The 21,655-nt window shown below is 38.7% G+C and overlaps 1 protein-coding gene across 1 annotated transcript; it reads left to right on the top strand.

Annotated features, from left to right (window-relative positions):
- Nucleotides 1–85: 85 nt before the first annotated feature.
- Nucleotides 86–19,992, top strand: LOC139122250 (uncharacterized). The gene is made up of 16 exons (XM_070687679.1): nt 86–5,188; nt 5,572–5,683; nt 6,004–6,192; nt 12,439–12,654; nt 13,153–13,303; nt 13,720–13,981; nt 14,433–14,688; nt 14,896–15,099; nt 15,512–15,691; nt 16,291–16,385; nt 17,381–17,455; nt 17,731–17,883; nt 18,311–18,427; nt 18,746–18,842; nt 19,379–19,530; nt 19,716–19,992. The coding sequence occupies exons 1-16, from the start codon at nt 186–188 to the stop codon at nt 19,954–19,956; spliced, it is 7,503 nt and encodes a 2,500-aa protein (XP_070543780.1). The 5' UTR covers nt 86–185; the 3' UTR covers nt 19,957–19,992.
- The last annotated feature ends 1,663 nt before the right edge of the window (nt 19,993–21,655 follow it).

Below are 21,655 nucleotides of genomic sequence, written 5' to 3' on the forward strand. Positions count from 1 at the left end.
TTTCCTTAATGACAGACAACCGAACTTGACCGGACCGATGTTCTCATGTTGTCCGTAATGCATTATGTTCTTAATAGGTAGAGCGAAGAAGTTCCCATTACTTTGGATCAGCTGAAGACATCATTCGACAACAAACAGAAGAAATTCACAGGCTAATCTGGGAACTGTATAAAGCCAAGGCTAGAATGAGCGACACAAGCACTGAAGATACAGATGATGATACCCATGATGAAAGGTTGAAATTGGTAATTAAAGAACTGGAAGAAACCCATGGCCTGCTTGAAGTGAAGGACTTGGAAATAGATGCCATGCAGGAGAAGATGAAAGAATTAAAGGCAATCGCGGAAGATAAACAGGGGCAGCTCTTGAGCACTCAAGAAGAACTTAATGAAATGCAAAATCTGGCCGAGGAAAGACTCGAACATATCCAGGTTCTAAAGGAACATTTCATAGAAGTTCACTCTACCCTAAACAGCGATACCGATGTAGCTAGCTCCCATGAAATTCTTCTCTCCACATCTGATGGCACAATATCTGAAGAAGCAGTTGCAATTGCTTCTTCAAGTTTGAACCACATATCTCGACTTCAGGATGAACTGCAAGAAGCACAGCACATTATTGAAGTCAAAAATCGGCACATAGAAGTACTTTTAAACACTATAAATGCCGATGAAGAAACTGATATGACGAAAAGTAAAGTTGGAAGACAGCAGTCTAGTAAACAAGACAAGGATGTAAAATTGACAATCGAGAATGAACTACTTGAGGCGAAAGTTGAAATTGAATATCTTCGTGAAGAACTTCTTCAAAATAAAAAACTGGCTGGTGACAGGGGCAAGGAAATCAAATCTCTCCAACAAAATTACGAATCTGTACAAAAACAGCTTCAAAGCCGGCATAACCTCATAGAAAGTTTGAATAATCAAGTGGAAAATGTAACAATGATGTTAGAGACCAAAGTATCTGAAAATGAAGACCTAAAATCCCTCTTAAATGCTCAAATTGAAGGAAAAGAGAGTGCGAACCATGAAGACTTATTGCGAAAAGACCGTGAAATAGAACAGTTACGCAGAGAAGTGGATATAAGTAAAACTTTAGCCGAACAAAGAAAAGAAATCATATGGAATCTACAAAACAAACAGGGAAAGAACGATGCTGATGATGAATCCACATATGATGTAAAACTTCAAAGTAAGATTGATGGTTTCAAAGCCTTGTTGGAATCGAAAGATTCCATGATTAAAAACTTGGAAAGCAAGCTTGCTGATATTCATTTGGCAAAAACTGAGTCAGATCCATCGGTACTCAATCGAATCGAGCATATGGAAGGTTTGTTGAAGCTTAAAGAAGCTGATAATGAAGCACTGCAGAGAGAAGTTCTCGCAATTAGAAAGCTAGCTGGGCACAGGCTTCATGATATCAATTCTTTAACGCGTAAGTACAGCGCGTTAAAGCAGACAGAAAATAACAGCGATTCACTGACCAAGACTTTGCAACTACAACTGCAAAATCTGTCCATGGTACTTATAGCAAGAGATGATGAAATTGAACGTCTGCGCATTGAGCTTAAGAGTGTCACAGATGGACAAAAACAACATGATAAAGTATCGTCAAGTATGGACGAACAGTATACTGCACTACAAGATGAGCTGAAGGCCACGAAGGTAGACAATGAAGCACTGGAAAGGGAACTGCTTTATAGCAGAAAACTTGCTGAACAGAGATCACAGGAGATTAATTCTTTGTCACGCAAACACAGCACGACTGAACAAGTTGCTAATGATAGCAAAACTCTCGCTAAGAATCTGCAACTGCAGATGAGGGGTTTGATATCACAGTTAGAAACCAAAGACCAGAAAATCGCAGAAATTCAAAGTAAACTTGCTGAAGCCAATAAGAGCCTGGCAGTGGCCTCACTATCTAGTCAGCAGATGAATGTTGAAGCTGCGATACATAAGGCCGACTCTAAAGACTTTGTTGACAGTATGACGATGAAGTTGTATGAGTTAAGAAAAGTGATTAGCGATCACCTGGTGACCATTACTTCTTTGAAATCTGAATTACAACAGTCAAAGAAATCATCAGGTGAAAAGGATGCACAAATACAGATGATAATGAATGAAACTCGAGATCACCAGATCGAATTAGAGAAAAGAATTGAAAAGATGCAAGAACAACTTGAAAGCATGGCGAATAAAACAGGGGACCAAAAGATCGATTCCGTAATACGACTACTGCAGGATGATTTGATTATTGCCAAAAGTGAACTTCACAAGAAAGAGCATGAATTAGAAAAGCGAATAAGTGACCATGGCAGAGAAACACAAATCCTCCAAAATCAACTCCAACACATGTCACAGGAGCTAGGTAATTCCAGTTTTTACTCGAGCCAGAAATACCGTGACATGAGGGAACTATTTGAAAATCAACTTTCTGAAGCTTGCAAGACAGCGAAAGAAAACTGTGAGAAATATGATACATTAGTCAAAGACAGTGAAAATGTTAAACAGGAGCTTCAGAAGCGTATTGAAGAGCTAGAATTACAGTTGATTAAGACTCAAAGTACAAAAGTGCTTGCAGAAAGTAACACCCAAGCAGGAATAAATCACCGAAAAGATCTGGAATGTGAATTAATAAAATCTGAGCAACAGCGTCTTCAGCTTGAGATGGAAATTCAACAGCTACAGAAACAACTGCCTATATCTGAATCTCAAAAAGCTGCAATTGCCATGCAAGCAGAATTGTCAAGTGGTGCTGATGGAATTAATATGGCGGAGCAACACTTACTGCAAGGCGTTCGGAACGACAGTACCAGCATACTGATTAATAGTCTGAAAAATGAACTCCTATCTCAGAAGAATGAACTCCGGAAGAAGAATGATGATGTTGATCAAATGATGAAAAGTCACGAGAGTGATAGTAAAGTGCTGAGAAGTCAAATAGAAATTTTGAAGCAACAATTACAGCAAGTGAGTCAGCAATCAAAAATGGACCGAACCGATGAGAAAGAACTTGAGAGCCTTCAAAGGTACCAGAATATAATGAAGGAGTCTGATAAAGAGAAGCAACAACTTCAGAAGGATATACAAGATCTTCAATTGCAGTTGGTCAAAGCTGAAGCAAAGGCCAATACTCAAGTTCTCATTGATTCTGACATTTCGCTGAAAAAAGAAGTGGAACATGCCAAAGAGCTGTTGGCAGAGAAAGACGTTCAGCTTAAACAGTTAGTCAAGGAAAGCCAACAGCAGTATGCTGACATGCAGAAAGAAATCCAACTTTTGCAGATTAAACAAATCGAATCCGGGGCTGAGATTGTTGACCATGGAAAAGACAACGCCATTACAGCTCTGCAGCAGGAGCTTGCAATTGCAAGGAAAGTAATCAAGGAGAAAGACGACCACCTGCAACTTGTCACACAAGAAAGCCAAAAACAACTCTCAGAGTTACAACGCCAGCTTCAGGAGATGTATGTAAAATCAGTTGACACTCGTCATGTTGCAGATGCAAATAAAGATGCCCTTCACGAAATGCAACACATTAAAGACGAATTGGCCATACTCAGATCTAGCACTAAAGATTCCACCGAAAACTCAGTACTGAAGGTTCAGTTTGACAATGTGAAACAAGAATATGGACGCCATCTTAAAGAATTGGAGACTCTCCGCGAGGATTACATTTCAACAAAAAGACTTTCATCTGAGAGAAGACGCAAGATTGAAAACGTAGAAGAAGAATTAGCTGAGATGAAGGACCTGGCTAAGTCACAAAATATGAATGAAAGAGCCTTGCTTGAGGAACTTACAGTGATAAAGTCTTTGGTCGATGTAAAAGAGAAGCAGAACAATGCTTTGCAAGAAAACTTAGATTCCAGTCGATTTGCTCTTAAACAGCAAGAAGATAACATTGCTAAGATGAGACAGCAGATTGAAGAACTTCAAGAAACAGTTAAGGAAAAGAAGCAAAAAATTAACTTATTATCAGCCAACCAACAACAGAGTCAAAATACCTTTCAGAAAATGGCTTCTGACAGATTAGCAATCATGCAGAAGGCTGAAGCCGCTAAATCCACGATACATACACAAAAGCAACGGATTGAATCTCTTGAAAAGACAGTAGACGAGGCTAATCGCAATGTAGAACAGAAGCAAAGGGAAATTGACACTCTTCGTGATAATTTGAAAGTTGCAAATAAGACTGCATGTGAAAGAAGTCATGCATTGGTTCAAATGAAAGGCAATGTTGCTGATGTCGGTGTTTTGGCTGATGACAGACAGAGACAGACAATGGAACTTCTCGAAGATCTTGAGAATAAGGAAACACTCACTAGAGAGCAACAAATTCAAATAAAGATGTTGAAACAGGACGTAACGAGGACACATCAGACTGTCAAGGACAAAAACAGGGAGATTTGGCAATTAAAGCAAGAGTTGGACGATGCAACAGATATAGCTCTCTTCCGAGAGACTGAGAGTACCAATATTCATTCTGAGTTTGAAGAGACGAAACGTTTGGCTGAAGATCGCAAAAGACAAGTAGAAAGCCTCGATAAGCTTCTTGAAGACTCGCAACTCTCCGTGCAAACGAAGGATTCAGAAAATGTCAACTTGCAACAGGAATTGGCTAGATCGGAGAGCATTTCATTAGAACAAAAACAGGAGATAGGTACTTTAAAAGACAAAGTGCAAAGTCTAACTGGTACTGTTCACGATCTTAGTAGACAAAACAAGGAAAGTAATGACAAATTGAGGAGCAGTAGTCGTGTGTTAGCAGACCAAGAGAAGAAAATACAGCAGATGGAGGCTCAACTAAAGGATATCCGAGCCAAATTTGACGAAAAAGACCGGGAACTGGACAATATTGCCCACAATATGGACATTTCTATGAATGTAGCCGAGGAGCGCTTGAATAAGCTGAAGGCTATGGCACAAGAAATAAAGAATTTGCATAAAGAAATTAAAGATCGTGATAAAAGCATAAAAACTCTACAGCATGAACTTCATTCGCTCAAAAGTCACTCTGAAAACAAAGAGAGGAAAGCAGAAGCATTGTCGGGGAAAACTGAAGGTTTCAAGAGACTGGCTGAAGAGAGGGGCTCTCAGGTTTCATCCCTTCAGAAGGATCTGGAGACTTTGAAAGAAATTGCTAGGAACAAACAAGGCCAACTAGACTCTATACAGGATTCACTTATGTAAGTTATGTATGTACGTGTGTGTGTATATATATATATATATATATATATATATATATATATATATATATATATATATATATATATATATATATATATATATATATATATATATATATATATGTATGTCGATAGAGAGAGAGAGAGAGAGAGAGAGAGAGAGAGAGAGAGAGAGAGAGAGAGAGAGAGAGAGAGAGAGAGAGTGCGTTTTCTGTACGTGAAAGGGAGTTGTCGTATTCCGTTTTTTTTACAAGTGATAAAATTTCAGTATAACACGGTATATGCCTACTGTTTTAAAGAATAAGGGACAACACATATTACATTGACTAAAAGAAAGGTAAATACCAACTTCATTAGAGGTAACTGTTTTTGTTATTCTTCAGTAAGCAAACAGCGGAATACAAATCGCAGAACGAACAAGTGACTCAACTGTTAAATCAGAAGAACTCTATGGAAGAACGACTGCAGACATTGACCAACGATCTACAGAACAATGTAAGTTCCTGGTATTTAATGTTGTAATGGATAGCTGACTGCTACACAATTAACAAGGAATTTTCAGTCAATCATGTTACCTATAAGCAAGATTAAGATGATTCAAACTATGCATTTATTTGATAGTACTATAAGGTGAATTTTGGCTGTCTTTATTGCAAATACTTTTAACTAAGGATGTTTCTAACATTTTACAACTACCTTCGTCGAAAAATTAAAAACAACAGAAGAGAAATAACAAGGCAAAGTAACGCTATGCCTTTCACCCTGTATCACCATAAAACCTTCCTAACGATTTCGATTGTTAATGTTCTCTACAGGCAAAGGAGTTAGCTACAGCAAAAGAAATAAACCAGACTCTCTTCTACGACAAATGCAAATCGGAATCTGAACGAAAACAGAGCGAGGACGAATTGATCGCTGTGAGGCATCTCCTGGAGTCTGAGAAAGACGTCCATAGAGCTGAAATGGCTGCCATCAATTCTGAACTCCAACAGTCAAAAGAACATGTAAGTGTAGTGTTACGTGCAGAGAAAACGAACAAAAGGGTGAACTCAGCAGTTAACGTTTAAACAAAATTTATTACAAAAAAAACTAATTGCTAAGTCAGGGATAGAGTACAAGCTTTAAAAGTGTACAGATTACTTATCTCAGCTGGGACGGCAAAGCTCCAGTCTCAGAGTTGTAACAGTCAGTCGGATGAATGAACAGTCCTTTGGCTTGCAGGCTTGAAGCTGCATAAAGTCCACAGTATAAATCCAGCGTTGACAGTGAAGGTCTTGAAAAGTCTTGAGAATGACTACTGCTGGAGTTTAGTAACACACAAGAGACACGATCCCAAAAGTCTGACTGGAAGCTGTGCACGTCCCTTTTATAAAGGCATATAAGAACAATCTAGAACTTTTATTGACATGCTAATTACTGTTCTAAAATTATCTCCCTTACACAACTAATCAACTTTCCAGAACATTCCAAACATGACTAATTGAATTCAAGGTTGTGAGGTCATCAAGGGCAGTGACCTTGAGAATGTTCTAGACTAATTGAACTCAGGTCATGATGAGTGTGGGGGAAATGACCTACATAACACACCCCCTCTTCAAAAAAGAAAATTTTTCAAAGAAAAATCTTTCTTTTACAAATGTAATCTTGAAAAGGATTTAAGTACTCAAATTTTGTTTTACTCTAAAGTAAAATTTCTTGAAAGTGAACAACAATAAACTCTAAATACGAGAGAGACAGTCTGCAATTAAATTGTCTCTGCCTTTGATATGTCTAATGTCAAGATTAAACTCCTGTAACATTAAACTCCATCTTAGCAATCTCTGATTTTTGCCTTTAAATTTCTGCAGAAAAACAAGAGGGTTGTGATCAATATAAACCACTATTGGCTGATTTGAAGAAGTAACATAAACTTCGAAATGCTGTAAAGCTAATATCAAAGATAAACACTCTTTTTCAATTGTAGAGTAGTTTCTCTGGGATTTGTTAAATTTGCGTGAAAAATAGCAAACAGGATGATCTGTCCCATGACTATCCTCTTGCAATTTGGTATTGGAAAACTTGAAATGGCACTGAACTTGGCATAAAGTATGCATGGCAAAGTCCAGTTATTTTTATTGAGTTCGATAAAGTCATTGTTCGGCAAATACTTGGCTTCCTCCTGGAGATATTCCGCTTTCGCAGGATTCAGTCCGTCTGGATGTTGTTCCACTGGATTACTGTCGCAGACATCTTCGTTGTGATAGATGACGTTTGTCCTCGTTGGGATATCTTGGAACAGGTGTTTATATTCGTGGAGCAGTTCTTTCACCTGTTGTTGTTGTTCTGGCTGGAGGTGTGCCAACTTTGTAGACTCCAGCTTCTCCAGGATTTCTGAGTTCTGAAGCTTGACCGAGCCCAGCTTTGAGTTTAGAGTATTTTCACTCAAGTCAGTTTCAGTATCACTATCTTCATAATGGCTTGAACTGACTGCACTGACAGGCTGAGTTATAGTAGGATTATCCCTATCCAAATATGGCTTAAGCATATTTATGTGACATAGCTGTTTTTGTTTTCGCCTGTCAGGTGTTATTATGATGTAATTTAAATCACTCAATTTCTTATCAATTAGGTATGGCCCAAAGTAACGAGCATGGAGTGGTTTGCCAGGAATTGGAAGTAGAACAAGAACTTTTTGACCTGGTTTAAAACTTCCTTTTTGAGGTGCTTTTATCATATTTGGTTTTCATTGACTGCTGAGATGACTCAAGATTTTCTCTGGCTAATTCACATGCTTTAGAGAGTTTTGTACGAAAATCTGACACATATTGCAAAATATTCAGACAATCACATCGTCTGATAGGAATTTCTCTTTAACGAGCTTAAGTGGGCCACGGACTGTATGTCCAAATACAAGCTCAAATGGGCTAAAACCAAGAGACTCTTGAATTGACTCTCTAACAGCAAAGAGCAGAAAATGAATTCCTTCATCCCACTGCTTCTCTGTGTCAAAACAGTAGGTCCTAATCATGTTTTTCAAAGTTTGATGAAATCGCTCAAGAGCACCCTGACTTTCTGGATGATAGGCGGATGACCTATACTGTTTAATGCCTAGCTGATCCATTACTTGTTGAAAAATACCAGACATAAAGTTGGAGCCTTGATCGGACTGGACACATTTAGGGAGGCCAAATAAAGTGAAAAATTTGACTAAAGCTCTCACTATAGTCTTTGTCTTTATATTTCTCAGTGGTATGGCTTCTGGGAAACGAGTTGATGTACACATTATTGTCAGCATGTACTCATTTCCTGATCTTGTTTTTGGTAAGGGCCCAACACAGTCTATTAGAATCCTACTAAATGGTTCTTGAAATGCAGGAATTGGCTGTAAAGGGGCCTTTGGAATGGTCTGATTCGGCTTTCCTACCATCTGACATGTGTGACAAGTTTTACAGAAATGTGTTACATCCTGCCTGAGATTAGGCCAATAAAAGTGACTGAGAATTTTATGATAAGTTTTCCTGACTCCTAAGTGACCAGCCCAGGGCGTTTCATGGGCCAGGAGCAATATTTCAGCACGGTAGGGCTTTGGAACCACAATTTGATGTTTTATAGCCCAATCGTCATCAACCAAGACATCTGGAGGTCTCCATTTACGCATGAGAATACCAGATTTTGTATAATAGGAAACAGAGCTATCTGAAGTTTTACCTTCATCATCTACCCTGTCAAACAAAGACAAAATATCTGGGTCTTTGTGTTGTTCTGCAATGAGATTTGATCTAGAAAATGTCTGACTTTGATCAGCAGAAGTTTTACTGGAAGTTTCAAATCCACGAGGGATAACGGAATGATCCGTGTCAAACACCTGACTGAGAAAAGTGTCATTTAAGTCAACGTCTGTGACATTATTTTTGAGAGTATTTTGATTCTCAGAAGTTTTCTTTGACATGGCTCGAGTAATGGCACATGATGGGAAAAGGCCGGAATGTCTTCCTCTATTGGCTCTGGATTTTGATCTAAACTAGGATTATCAGTCACAAGTGGATTAGTAATGACCTTGTCCCCAGCAAGGTCGTTTCCAAGAAGAAGGTGAATCCCTTCAAAAGGCAAAAAAGGCCTAATACCTAAAGTCACAGGTCCAGAAACAAAGTCCGAAGACAAATAGACATTATGGAGAGGAACAGGAATGTAGTCATTACAATCTACCCCCTTAATAAGAACTTTAGAACCTGAAAATGACTTTTCAGAAAACGGCAGGGTATCTGCCAACAAAAGAGACTGGGAAGCCCCGGTATCTCTTAAATTTTGACAGGGGTAGCGGAAGAGAAATCACTAGAAAGTGATATAAAACCATCATGAATAAATGGTTCGAAAATACCCATAATGCTATCTTGAAAGAATTGACCTTGACCTCATTAATTGGGGATAAGAGGGGTTTAACCTCAGAAAATGTGTTTGCACACATTATTAGACTCTAATTGAGTTGATGAAGAAATAAAGCCGGTGGGCTTAGATCCACTTTGACTACTTTGACCTTCACGTTTTCTTTTCAATTTGAAACAATCTGACATTAAATGGCCGTCTTTCTTGCAATAATTACAAGAAAGTGTACCGAACTGTTTGTCAGAAGGAGATTGAGACTTGGGATCTGATGATGTGGAAGTGTTACTTGAATTTTGTGAACTGTTGTCATTTGATTTTCTACTGTCCTTTGAGAAATTCTTGGATGAAAAGGAGGAGTTATATTTACCTGCATTGTTTCTGTATGAAAAGGGCTGGGACGGTTTGCTGAGAAAGGAAGATTTGTGGGTCAATGAATAATCATCGGCCAAACGTGCAGCAACCTCCAATGTATCTGCCTTTTGTTCATTGATAAATGTCTTGATGTCACTCCGGATGCACCTTTTAAATTCCTCAATCAAAACAAGCTGTCGTAATTTGTCATAATTCTGACTGACCTTTTCAGAAGAGCACCAACGATCAAACAGTTGTTCTTTTGTTCGAGCAAATTCAACATAAGTTTGATCTTTCGCCTTCTCACAATCCCTAAATTTCTGACGGTAAGCTTCAGGCACCACTCATAGCCCTTGAGAATTAATTCCTTCACAGAATCATAATCTGAAGCCTGCTCTACTGACAACTGAATGTAAATTTCTCTGGCTTTACCCACCAAAGCACTCTGCAAAAGCATAGACCAGGACTCCTTAGGCCAATTCAGACTCTGAGCAATTTTCTCAAAATGGAGGAAATATTTATCAACATCCTTTTCTTGGAAGGGGGAACTAACCTGAAATGCTTAGTGATGTCAAACTTGTCTGAAGGGAAGAATTTTCCTGACTGTCCAAGCTCTAAACGTCTCATTTCTAACTGTAGTCGATGTTCTTCCAATTCTCTCTCCTTTTCTCTCTGTCTTTCTTCCATTTGTAATTCTTTGTCTTTCATTTGTAATTTTTCCTGCCTTTCCCTTTCTTCCATTTGCAATTTTTCCTTTTCTAATTCCAATTTCTTAAGCTCCAAATCTGCCTGTATTTCTAATTCTAATTTTTTGAGTTCGAAGGAGGACTCAGGCTCATAATCTTTTAAGGCAGACTCCTCAAAATGGCCAGAATTAACTAAATGTTTTGCAATCTTGAACTGAATTTCTCGCTTGCACATAGATCTTTGACATCTACTTTAAGGAAATTTGCCAGTGCTATGAGGTTGTCTTTTCTGAGGGAATTAAATGTGTCCTGATCAAGGTCATCCATAAATTCGTCTGGCTTGAATTCCGCCATGATTGAATTTCGCTGAGTTCACAGTATACAGTAGTTTTGAAAAGGCTGTCAAAATGTTGTCAAACGGCTCAAAATATTCGTCTCCCGGACGAGCCCCCAATTTTGTTACGTGCAGAGAAAACGAACAAAAGGGTGAACTCAGCATTTAACGTTTAAACAAAATTTATTACAAAAATAAAACTAATTGCTAAGTCAGGGATAGAGTACAAGCTTTAAAAGTGTACAGACTACTTATCTCAGCTGGGACGGCAAAGCTCCAGTCTCAGAGTTGTAACAGTCAGTCGGATGAATGAACAGTCCTTTGGCTTGCAGGCTTGAAGCTGCATAAAGTCCACAGTATAAATCCAGCGTTGACAGTGAAGGTCTTGAAAAGTCTTGAGAATGACTACTGCTGGAGTTTAGTAACACACAAGAGACACGATCCCAAAAGTCTGACTGGAAGCTGTGCACGTCCCTTTTATAAAGGCATATAGGAACAATCTAGAACTTTTATTGACATGCTAATTACTGTTCTAAAATTATCTCCCTTACACAAGTAATCAACTTTCCAGAACATTCCAAACATGACTAATTGAATTCAAGGTTGTGAGGTCATCAAGGGCAGTGACCTTGAGAATGTTCTAGACTAATTGAACTCAGGTCATGATGAGTGTGGGGGAAATGACCTACATAACAGTAGTCATAATAAATTGTACCTAACCCGAAGCCTCCCTGAGTTTGTTAGTAATATAAGTATAGTCTATGGGAATTGCTTTGACTCCAGGATGCCCTTCACCTTGATCGACCATATTTTTCTGTAAAAACGTCATTTACTACAAACAAAGTTTTATCTAACAAAAACGAACCGAAGTTACATTACAATTTATGCATTTTACAGAATTAGCAACTTCATATTTCAGCATAAGGAAACTGAAGATAAATGGATTAAAAAGTCAACAAATTTTACCGTGATGATTGTCTCATGACAATAGCCATTATATTTAGGGGAAAGATCTTGCTTTCGTTTATGTGTGCGTTTCACGTGTGATTTTTTTATTCTGTGTTTGTTTTGTTTTGTTTTGTTTTGTTTTGTTTTGTTTTGTTTTAGCATTGTTTGTTATTGTTATAAAAGATAGTCTTTCAGGGTTATGCGTACGGTATTTCAAGTTTCTAACTCACAGTTTTCGTATAAGCACATGTTTCTGACATTCACAAATTACGTCATTGTTTTCATAATATTTTCTTGCTGCGAGCAGGACTGAAAGCATGCATTTGAGACAACTCTTTCAAAAATTTTCTGATCTCTCCAAAATAATGTAAATATGACTAAAATATTTGACTTTGTTCCTATAAAGTAGCACTATAAGTTTGTAACATCTTGAAAACATTTGCTGAAGATTTGTGAAAATACTACTTTTATTCAATAAAACAAACGCGTCTCGGATAACAACATAGTAACTGCATTTTCTCGAGCCCACCGCTTCTGTAATTTGTAGCTCATTTGTGTCTTGATGCCAGATTCGTAATGCTGAAAGGACAAAGGAACAACTCACTACAACACTTGACGAAGTCAAAGAGCAGTTGACAGAAGACTTGAACAGGGCCAACAGAAAATCAGAGAAATTGGGTAACCAGCTGGCAGACTGTGAAGCTGAACTTGGATTGCTGAAAAACAACTATAACTTGGTGTGCTCTGCTTTGGAAACCGAACGGAAGGACGTTGAAGCACTGAAGGTACTACTTTATATCAAACCTAGTTTGATTTCCATTTTTGCATTCCTATTAGCACAAAGGAACAAATATATCTTGAACCCCTCCTGTTTTGTGCAGTTAGGAAACCAATACAGTCAATGGACCTGCATTTTCTGTAATCGCAACCCTTACTTAGCATGCCGTGAAACTGATACAAAATGACTTGCGATTTGAGTTCTGTTGAGTTTGTGACATTTCGGAATATATCTCCAAAAGTTAAACAAAAAATGTTCTAAGACAGTGTACACTCACTTCACTCACTTTGTCATTATACTAATTGCCTTTTATCTTCACATTTCTTTGAAGTCAATACATAATTAAAGTTTTCTTACTACAAAACCTTGTTAAAGGTTACCCAAGTAAAACGTCGCCAAGTCAAGAGGCCTTGCTTAAGGTGCCAGCACGTAACAATAACCAGGTGACAACCCAGAATACTTTCCTATACCCTCAATACTTCCTTCCGTATCTATACTTTGTTAGCGCCAGTGCAAGTTAGCTGAGGACACCAGATATGCCCTCGAAGAAAAAGTCAAAGACCTTACCATTTATGTTGAGACTTCCAAACTCACTATAGATGCTGGAAAGGAGCAGTTTGAAATGCTAGAACGAGAAAAACAGTCTCTTCTAGGAGGTAACACATCTACATATCTCGCACGTGTCGGCATGATATAAACATGTCTTTAGGGGTGTTATACAGCCAACATAATTATCAAGTCAAGACATATATACACACACACATTCTTGTCACATACTTAAGGGAACCATGCATGAACAGACCTACACCAATTTATTTTCTACTTCACGACGAGACATGTTTCTGTGCTAAGGCATAAAGACTCGATAGATCATTTTCTATGAGATATATTTTTTCTTAACAAAAAAAAATATTTTTCCTGTTGGTAGATGAGGGGCAAGTGTGGTTACAAAATGCCACTGTTACATTTCATTCATTTCATTGAAAGTGAAAATCATTGGATGCTTCTATCGATAAATCTCGAGTGCAGGATTGTGTTTATCTAAGGTAATGTCATTGATGTTCTTTTCCAGATATCCATAGCATGCAGGAGACCCTTACTGAAAAGGAAAGGTTGATCAGCGAAACTAAAGTGACCTGTCAACAGTCTATTGAGGATCTGAATCGGAAGCATCAGCAAAAACTCCTCCAAGGGGATAAAATCAGGGGTGACATTCAGTGTCGATTCGACGAGCTTCAAGAACGATGTGAGGTGTTGAAAACTCAGGTCGAGAAGAGAAACGTACAGCTAGTAAACTATGGAAAGACACTGCGTGATTTAGATTCGACTCGCAGGTCCGTTAAAGCAATGTTCTTAGTACTACCTTGAAGAGACACAATCCTTCAAATCTATGTGAAGCACATACTGTCTGTTGTTCCGTACAGTCCTCCAAAAGTCAGCTTTTGATTTGAAAAGCTTTTGCAAAATTTCAATGCAATTTATGCAGTGCAGTTCCGTCCTGACCATGAGAATATGTTCATTAAATGCTTTGTAGAGTTCAACGATTTGCTCTAAATCAATTGTCATGTATGTGCACATCGTGTCTTCAAGTGCATCGACCGCATTAATAACAATTTAATTGTTATGTTTCTAATTTACATTATTTACAAAAATAGTGATTTAATAGTTATTTGAAATCATTATATTTACAAATGCTTAAGTAGCCTTTGCCTTCATTACACGATCTTTCTTTTGACAATGAGAGTAACAAATCTTATTCGGGGGGATTTTATATGATTTCTGCAGTTCCAACAAGGAGCTTGAAAACCGTATAGATGGCCTGGAGGCAGAACTTGAAAAGACCCGTTTGTTAGTCAAGGACACGAAAGCGGAACTCGCCAACAAAGAACAGAGCCTTGAGAACGCCACACAGGCATTGGCCAAGTCCAAAAACGTAAACGGTGACCTGAGGGAGGAACTCAAACGACAGCGTTTAACGGCTGCCAAGGCTATCGGTGATAAGGACAAAGAAAAGAGCGAGTTGGACCAAACTTTGACAAATGTATGTATTTGAATGACGTATTGACTTGAAAATTTAAACTACAGCTGCTTGTTGTTAGGTATGATTGCTTTAGTGTATCCATTGAGTGAGAAGCCAGAGTCCCTGGTCTGTCAAAGGGACTCATGTGATACGACCACGAGTCAATCATGGTCTCGTTACCTTTCTTTCTATACAATAATTGTTAAGTGTATGATTTCTCAATTTTAGATTAAAAGCTCACTGGAGGACACCAAATGGAACTGTAGCACTTTGACCAACTCTAACGCCCTCCTAGAATCAGATAAGAGACACCTAGCGGATACAGTGGACAGGCTACAGAATGAACTCAAGACAGAGACACAGCATCGAATTCTAGCCGAAAAAGTGGCTGCAGACCGTGAATTCGAAATAAAAGAATATAAACGAGACCAGGTAGATAAAGTGTTGACTTCGTCTTTATTGTAGCAAATCTTTGAAACGGCCATGTAGTCATCTCCTGAAAATATCGAAAATGTGTATTGTGACCCAAGATATACGTGCACGTTCGCCTTCACATGTGGAGGTGACTGCTAACAACCATCCAGTTGTGTGTTCACTCACGGTTCCTCTAGCCACTGGTTCACCATTAAATTGTATGTTTTCTTAGTACATGTGACATAAAGAGAAATGTTCTGCAAAGTATTCGACAACGAGACAAACAGTGTGTTCACGAATGGTGAAGTACGGTTCATTATGTCCATGCTTGTGCTATCACGGATACTGGTTGATAAAAAATAAGGCTTGAAGGAAAATGAAGCCTAGTGTCAGTGCGTTGAAGTCTGAAAAATATCGGTTCATCTTTCAGGATTTACTACATGAAAACCTGGGAAAACTTAGGGATGACATCGGAAAGCTGGAACGACTGTTGCAGGAAGAAAAGAAGCGTATTGATCGACTGAAGAACGAGAAGGAGAGCCTGAAATCTCTAGCGTCCGTCATGGACAGTAGGGCTAGTGGCCTTGTCCAAAAGATTAACCATTATCAAGTGAGTAACAAACCGGATAGCTTTACGCTGCTTGATTAAATTTCCTCCTCCAAAAAAGAACAATGTCATCGACATTGGTATACCAGAAGTAGAATACACGTCCACATCCTCTATTTCGTGGCACAATATTCTTTTAGATTGCAGCCTTTAAAAGTTTTTCGGCCACCGCAAATTTGCATAATACTCACGTCGACAATTGGACGTCACTGCATGGCCGCGTACTTTTCTGTCGCGATTGTCTTTGGTTTTGTTTTTTGGTTTTTTTTGTTGTTTTTTTTTGTTTTGTTTTTTTTTAGGGGGGGTTGTTCGATTTGCTCTTTTTTTGCCCTAAAGTGAAAATCAACGATTAATTGTTTACCACAAATGCAGGTGAGCCAGTTCCTTTAACAGTAAGTTTGCCTAAAATGATCTAATTATCTTCATTCCAATAGGCGATCTCTCAGAATTTTGGGGGACAGTATAACCCACCGCCACAAACTGATTAAACTTCGGCCTTTTGCAAAGTTTTACGTGCGGATGATTGCAAAAAGAATGCAAAGTTTCACAAATTATCATTCCATGGTCCTAACCTACATTATTAACTAACATTTCTTGATCAGAGCGAACTGACTAAGACGAGGAAAAAGATGCAATCAAGATGTCGGACTCTTAAGGAAGAAGACGAACAAGTGATCTTGGATCTGCATGACAAATTGTATGTTTATACATATTAACATTGTTAAGGATTCAGATTCTTGTTGTTCCTCAAAATATTTTTCCTGACTTTTACCAAAATGCCTTTCTTAATCGGTCATAGCATCTAACATTCTATAGTGTTATTATGACTTGCAATGAAACAATGCACAATCACCTGTGACGTTAAAGGTACACTGTCACCTGTTCCAATTTTGCCACAGTTACCATGGAAAGAGAAAATCTAACCAATCACAGATTTTAAGCGGGTGGCCGCTTTTTAGAAACAGCGCCCTCAAATGGGAATTTTGAATACCAAGGAACGCCTCTTTGACCATATATGGGTATATTTAGATTACAGGTGACTGTATACCTTTAAACAGTTTGGATGTGGTCTGATGCTGAGTATCGGCAGCCACTACTGCTTTCCAATTTTATTTACCCTATCACTGACCCCTGTTTGCCTGTATAGAAGTCCAATTTGCCTCGGAAAACAATGGGAACGAAACAAATCATGGCGGTGAAAGGTTGTTTTTAGTCTGACTAGTCAGTGGAAACCAATTATAAAGTGATATTCTTCCAAATCACGAACTCTGTTCGTGTTGATTTTTTTTATTCCGCTGGAGTATTGGTGTAATGAAAGGGTCACTTGGCTTTGAAATTTCATACCTAGGTTGTGACTGCAAAATAGTACAGTCCTCTGTCGACAAGTCGTTGATAAGTGTGCTCTAAGGGTTGAGCGTTCTTAAGATAGTGTTGTCAGCAGCTTTCATATACCTTGTTACTCTCAAACACTTTGATTCCATCGGTTCTATACACGATCCCGACTGAGAAAACTCAAATAAATTTTCCTTTTAAATTCTAACTCTGATCAGAATGCCAACTAAAACCCCTTTATACAATGTCATATTTTCTCATAAGTTCCACGGTTTTGAATGCATGCCCATTTATTGGGTTTGGAAAATTCTATATATTGTACCATGGAATTCAAATGTTTGTTGTACTTCCTCTCCGAAGAAATGTGCTCCAGGAAGAAAAGGAAAAGAACTCTGAGCAGCTATGCAAGACGATGAAAGAATTGGAAGAAACTAGGTAAGGTCAGTTAAGGTAATGACCTTGAGAAGGTCACGAGAGTGAACTCATTCCGTCACAACTAAAATTTTCAACCGTACAATGTACACTCTATCCTCAAAGTTCCCATATTTATCGTATGATTCAGTCCGTGTTTGCTCGGTTTACAGTTTATCTTTGGTCGGAAGATCTAGAATACGTCATTCGGCCTGCCGACAAACTTTATCGATAGAACACTTTGAATAAATCGATCGCATTCTCACCAGTCGCTGTTATTACCTCCTTTTCATATACAGGGACCATACCTTCAAAAAGAATGAACAGTGTCACAAGCTAAAAAAGACTGTATCAGAACTTGAAAACGAGAAGAAGGACTTGAAATTCGACTTAAAGAAAGCGGAAGATGCTTTGAAAGTGGAAACCGCGCTGCAGGAGAGGCTGTCGCTCAGGTAAATATTTGACTATTTCGCTTCGTCGTTATCTTGTATGTCCATGTAAATATAGTTTATGTGGCTCTATTCGTTTGTCGCAATTAATTCCAGGCTACCTGGTGATGCTTCAGAATAAGAGGTTAATACAAAGTCTTCATTAATTTATGGACTGTCGAAGGACAACATGCCTTTTCCGATCATCCAAAGCTAGCTGATCGTCATGCTGGTCTCTGTATAAACATGTACATCGAATGTTTAGAGCGATGTGTGACTGTGTGTGCTCAAGACAATGTTATGGCCAGTCTAATCCTTTCTTGAGTATTAGGAGCCGAATGTAAAATAATTAGTTTACGCATTTAATTTGACTGTACACCTATAAAAATGTATTTAGATATGTGAACTACTTATTCACATTTGGCGCCCCATACTTGTGTCCTTCCACCAGAAACCAAGAACTTGAAAGTGAACTGGTGAGACTGAGGAATGCTTTGGGCAAACTGCAGGAACAATCCATGTTGCATCAGCACCAGAGTCCAAGTGCATCCACTGCGAAAGATCAAAGGTCATTATCTTCAGTTTTCAGATCACACCTTGCCTTGGAGGGGTGTCCTCTGGCGGCCAATATCTTAATATGAACCACACAACAATAATGCAAGGGGAAGAATATGTACTGTACCCTGACTCTCCAAAGTACTTGACTGTAATTCTGTAATTAGAAACAGTGATCTTCTCAACCCGACATCTGTTTAGCGGCTCCGGGAATCACCGCATTGTTATTGCTAGATTATACATGTACATTCGTCAGTCCTTTGGAGTTTGACTATGATTTATTCAATCGGCTTCATAAGCATCTCATGCAACCTTTTTATATCCTAAACAGCTCGGAGTTGAGGACAATCATTTCAGAACTAAGTAAACAAATAAAAAAACAGGCAAATGCGAAGACAACGGACAATTCTGTCAAGGATAAATGCACGGTATGTAGCAGGGACTACTCTCATGATTTAGCAACAATCCCGACATTAATAGATAATATCTACTTAGATCAAGGACCACTTTCAAATACGTTATTACATCGTGTCTTCACAGTCAGTGCCGTACGACATAGAGCCAAACTAATTAATGTTCTTAGAGAGACCCATCGACACTAACTGCATCTGTTAAAAAAGTTCGGAATAACAATTTGAATACATGTTAATTGGTCGTTCGACATTCACCGAGATTAAAGGTATACAGTCACCTGTAATCTAAATAGCCCATATATGGTGAAAGGGGCGTTCCTTGGTATTCAAAATGCCCATGTGAGGGCGCTGTTTTTAAAAAAGAGGCCACCCGCTTAAAATCTGTGATTAGTTAAATTTTCTCTTTCCATGGTAACTGTGGCAAAATTGGAACACGTGACTGTATACCTTTAATTGATGTAAAGAACACTAGATGTCCGAGTTTTATCGTCTCGCGATGGGGGTTCAGACTGATTTGACGTCTAACAGTTGTTTCATTCTATTTCTTTCAGGTATCCCAGCTGCAGTCCGACTTGAACAGAGAGAAGACCTTTCGCGCCGTAGAGCAGCAACAGCTACGGGCAGCAAATGAGGAGATTGAACATCTCCGAGACACGCTCAATAAATGCAACGCCCGAAAAACTGCTTCATCGACTCCCGAGAGGTAAGTTAGAAACCACGCATGTACCTTCAGCTTCTGCATAGAAAGTTTCGGTTACCCAGACTGCTCTGTGGGGCTCGCTTCCGGCCAGAAAACAACGGTGACTCGCTTTGGTCAAATGAAGTACTGCTTTCCTTTTATTTAGTGACAATTTTCTTTCTCTTTTTACTTTATTTTACTATTCACAGGAGCCCGAGGAGACGACTTGTACTGGATGACGTCACTCAGATCGTTGCCGATTCACAGACACGTGCCGCTCAAACACTCGCATTGCAGCAAAGCATGATGGGCAGTTCACCTGTTGTCTCTCCATTAGGTGTTTCTCGGATAGGAATGCCGCCCTCTGCTGATTTCTTTCATTCGACACCTTTATCGGGTTCGCACGCGCAGCAGCCACCGTTGTCCGGCACTGCGACTGATGCCGTATAAACGCTCTATATTGTATACAGCACATATGAATAAATAAACTTGGTACAGATATTTTCGTCGTTTTTCCTTTCTTACTTATCAATGATACTTAAACTTACACTCCAGCCTATCGCTTACCTGCATGCTTACTGATATCTACTGACTGACCGAAGTATTCACTCACTATTTATTCACTCAATCTCTCGGTCAGTCTCTCATTTATTACTCAATCAGTTCTGTTCAGTTTCAAAACGAGTGTAGACCAATCAATTTAATTACAACCCCAGATTTCTGTAAACGTACTCTCGTACACTATGATGATGGATGGTTGACCAGTTCTCTCCGTTTCGATGCTATTTGTTATCACCACAATGATATAAACATCGGCTTGTTGCATCATGCTAGTAAAGGCGTAATCGATGTTTATGGGAGTTGGTGGGAATACAGTCACGTGTAGGTTCTCTCCACCGTTGAAATTTATAAGTCCATCATAATCTGTGAATACATTTTGAACTAGGGACAGTGAATCCAATCCAGGACCTGAAAATGTGACTTAAAAACATTTCCAGTAATCTGTATCTTTCAAGGTAAGTAAATCAAAGGAACAAAGAGACAATGAATAATTAACAATAGTGTCATCTTGAATCACTGTCCAGCAACGGACTTCAACAAACTGATTCGTCCAATATTGAACACGCAATATGATTCCGGTGATTTTGAATTTGTTTGAAGTAAAACTTTTCTCATAAGGACCACCTTCTGCATCATTCGGACGATTTACTTAGGGTATTAGAAGTCACATGACAAGGTAAACCAGGTAGCCCTCTGGAGATCAAAACACTAAGAGTGCGAGATAATCATGGACGTTTACTCCTGACCATTAGACAAAGTGCGAAGATCGAACATTCTTTCTATAAAGGCCTTTTGGCTCATCATTGAACGGAAAGTCCAGATGAGCAAAGTAAGGTTGATCGTCGCTTGTTCCCTACATACTTAATAATACCATGGAGGTACCATACACGTTTGTTGTAGACCTTTTCCCGTTTATCCCAAAATGCATTGCAGTGGCTAGATCAAACACCGTATATACACTCAAAATAACGAAAACATACTGATTTGTGTTGTGCAACGGATTCTCAAAGAATGGCACAAATTTGCAATACTAAATACTGTCCCGTGTTAACCATCAGCGACGAAAATATAGGTCAGGGTGTAATCTGCCATAGAGTTCTATGAGTAACATACCATGTGTATACCCTGTCTACGGCTAAAAAGTGCTGGCACAAGAGCAGTAATTCACTTTTGGGTTCCGACGAATAGTTCAGGTGAAAAATAGTGCGGACCTTGAAGTTTTGATACTTCCATGAACTTTAATTTGAAGTATTTTTGTAAAGATATTTTTCTGCTTGAATCAAAATGCAGACTGTTGTGAATGATGGCTGAAGCATTCTGTGGTAATATGAGGTGTTATAAGGCCCATAGAAATCATAACAATGAGTGTGAATTTTGTCAAAAACACCACTGAGGGCGCCACTTTCATCACTAACTCAAAATTTCAGTGAACTTGCCCACACGAAAAATTCATAAGTAGTCAAGCTGACATTGATCTAACACTTGCCGCTGAATGATTTAAAATAGGAAAATTGAGCTCAACGCTACTGTGGTGACCAATTGGAAATTAATTAGTGGTCTTGTGCCTTCTATGCGTAATGTATGTACG

This window comes from Ptychodera flava, chromosome 21 (genome assembly GCF_041260155.1).
Source record: "Ptychodera flava strain L36383 chromosome 21, AS_Pfla_20210202, whole genome shotgun sequence".
NCBI classification, from domain to species: Eukaryota; Metazoa; Hemichordata; class Enteropneusta; family Ptychoderidae; genus Ptychodera; species Ptychodera flava.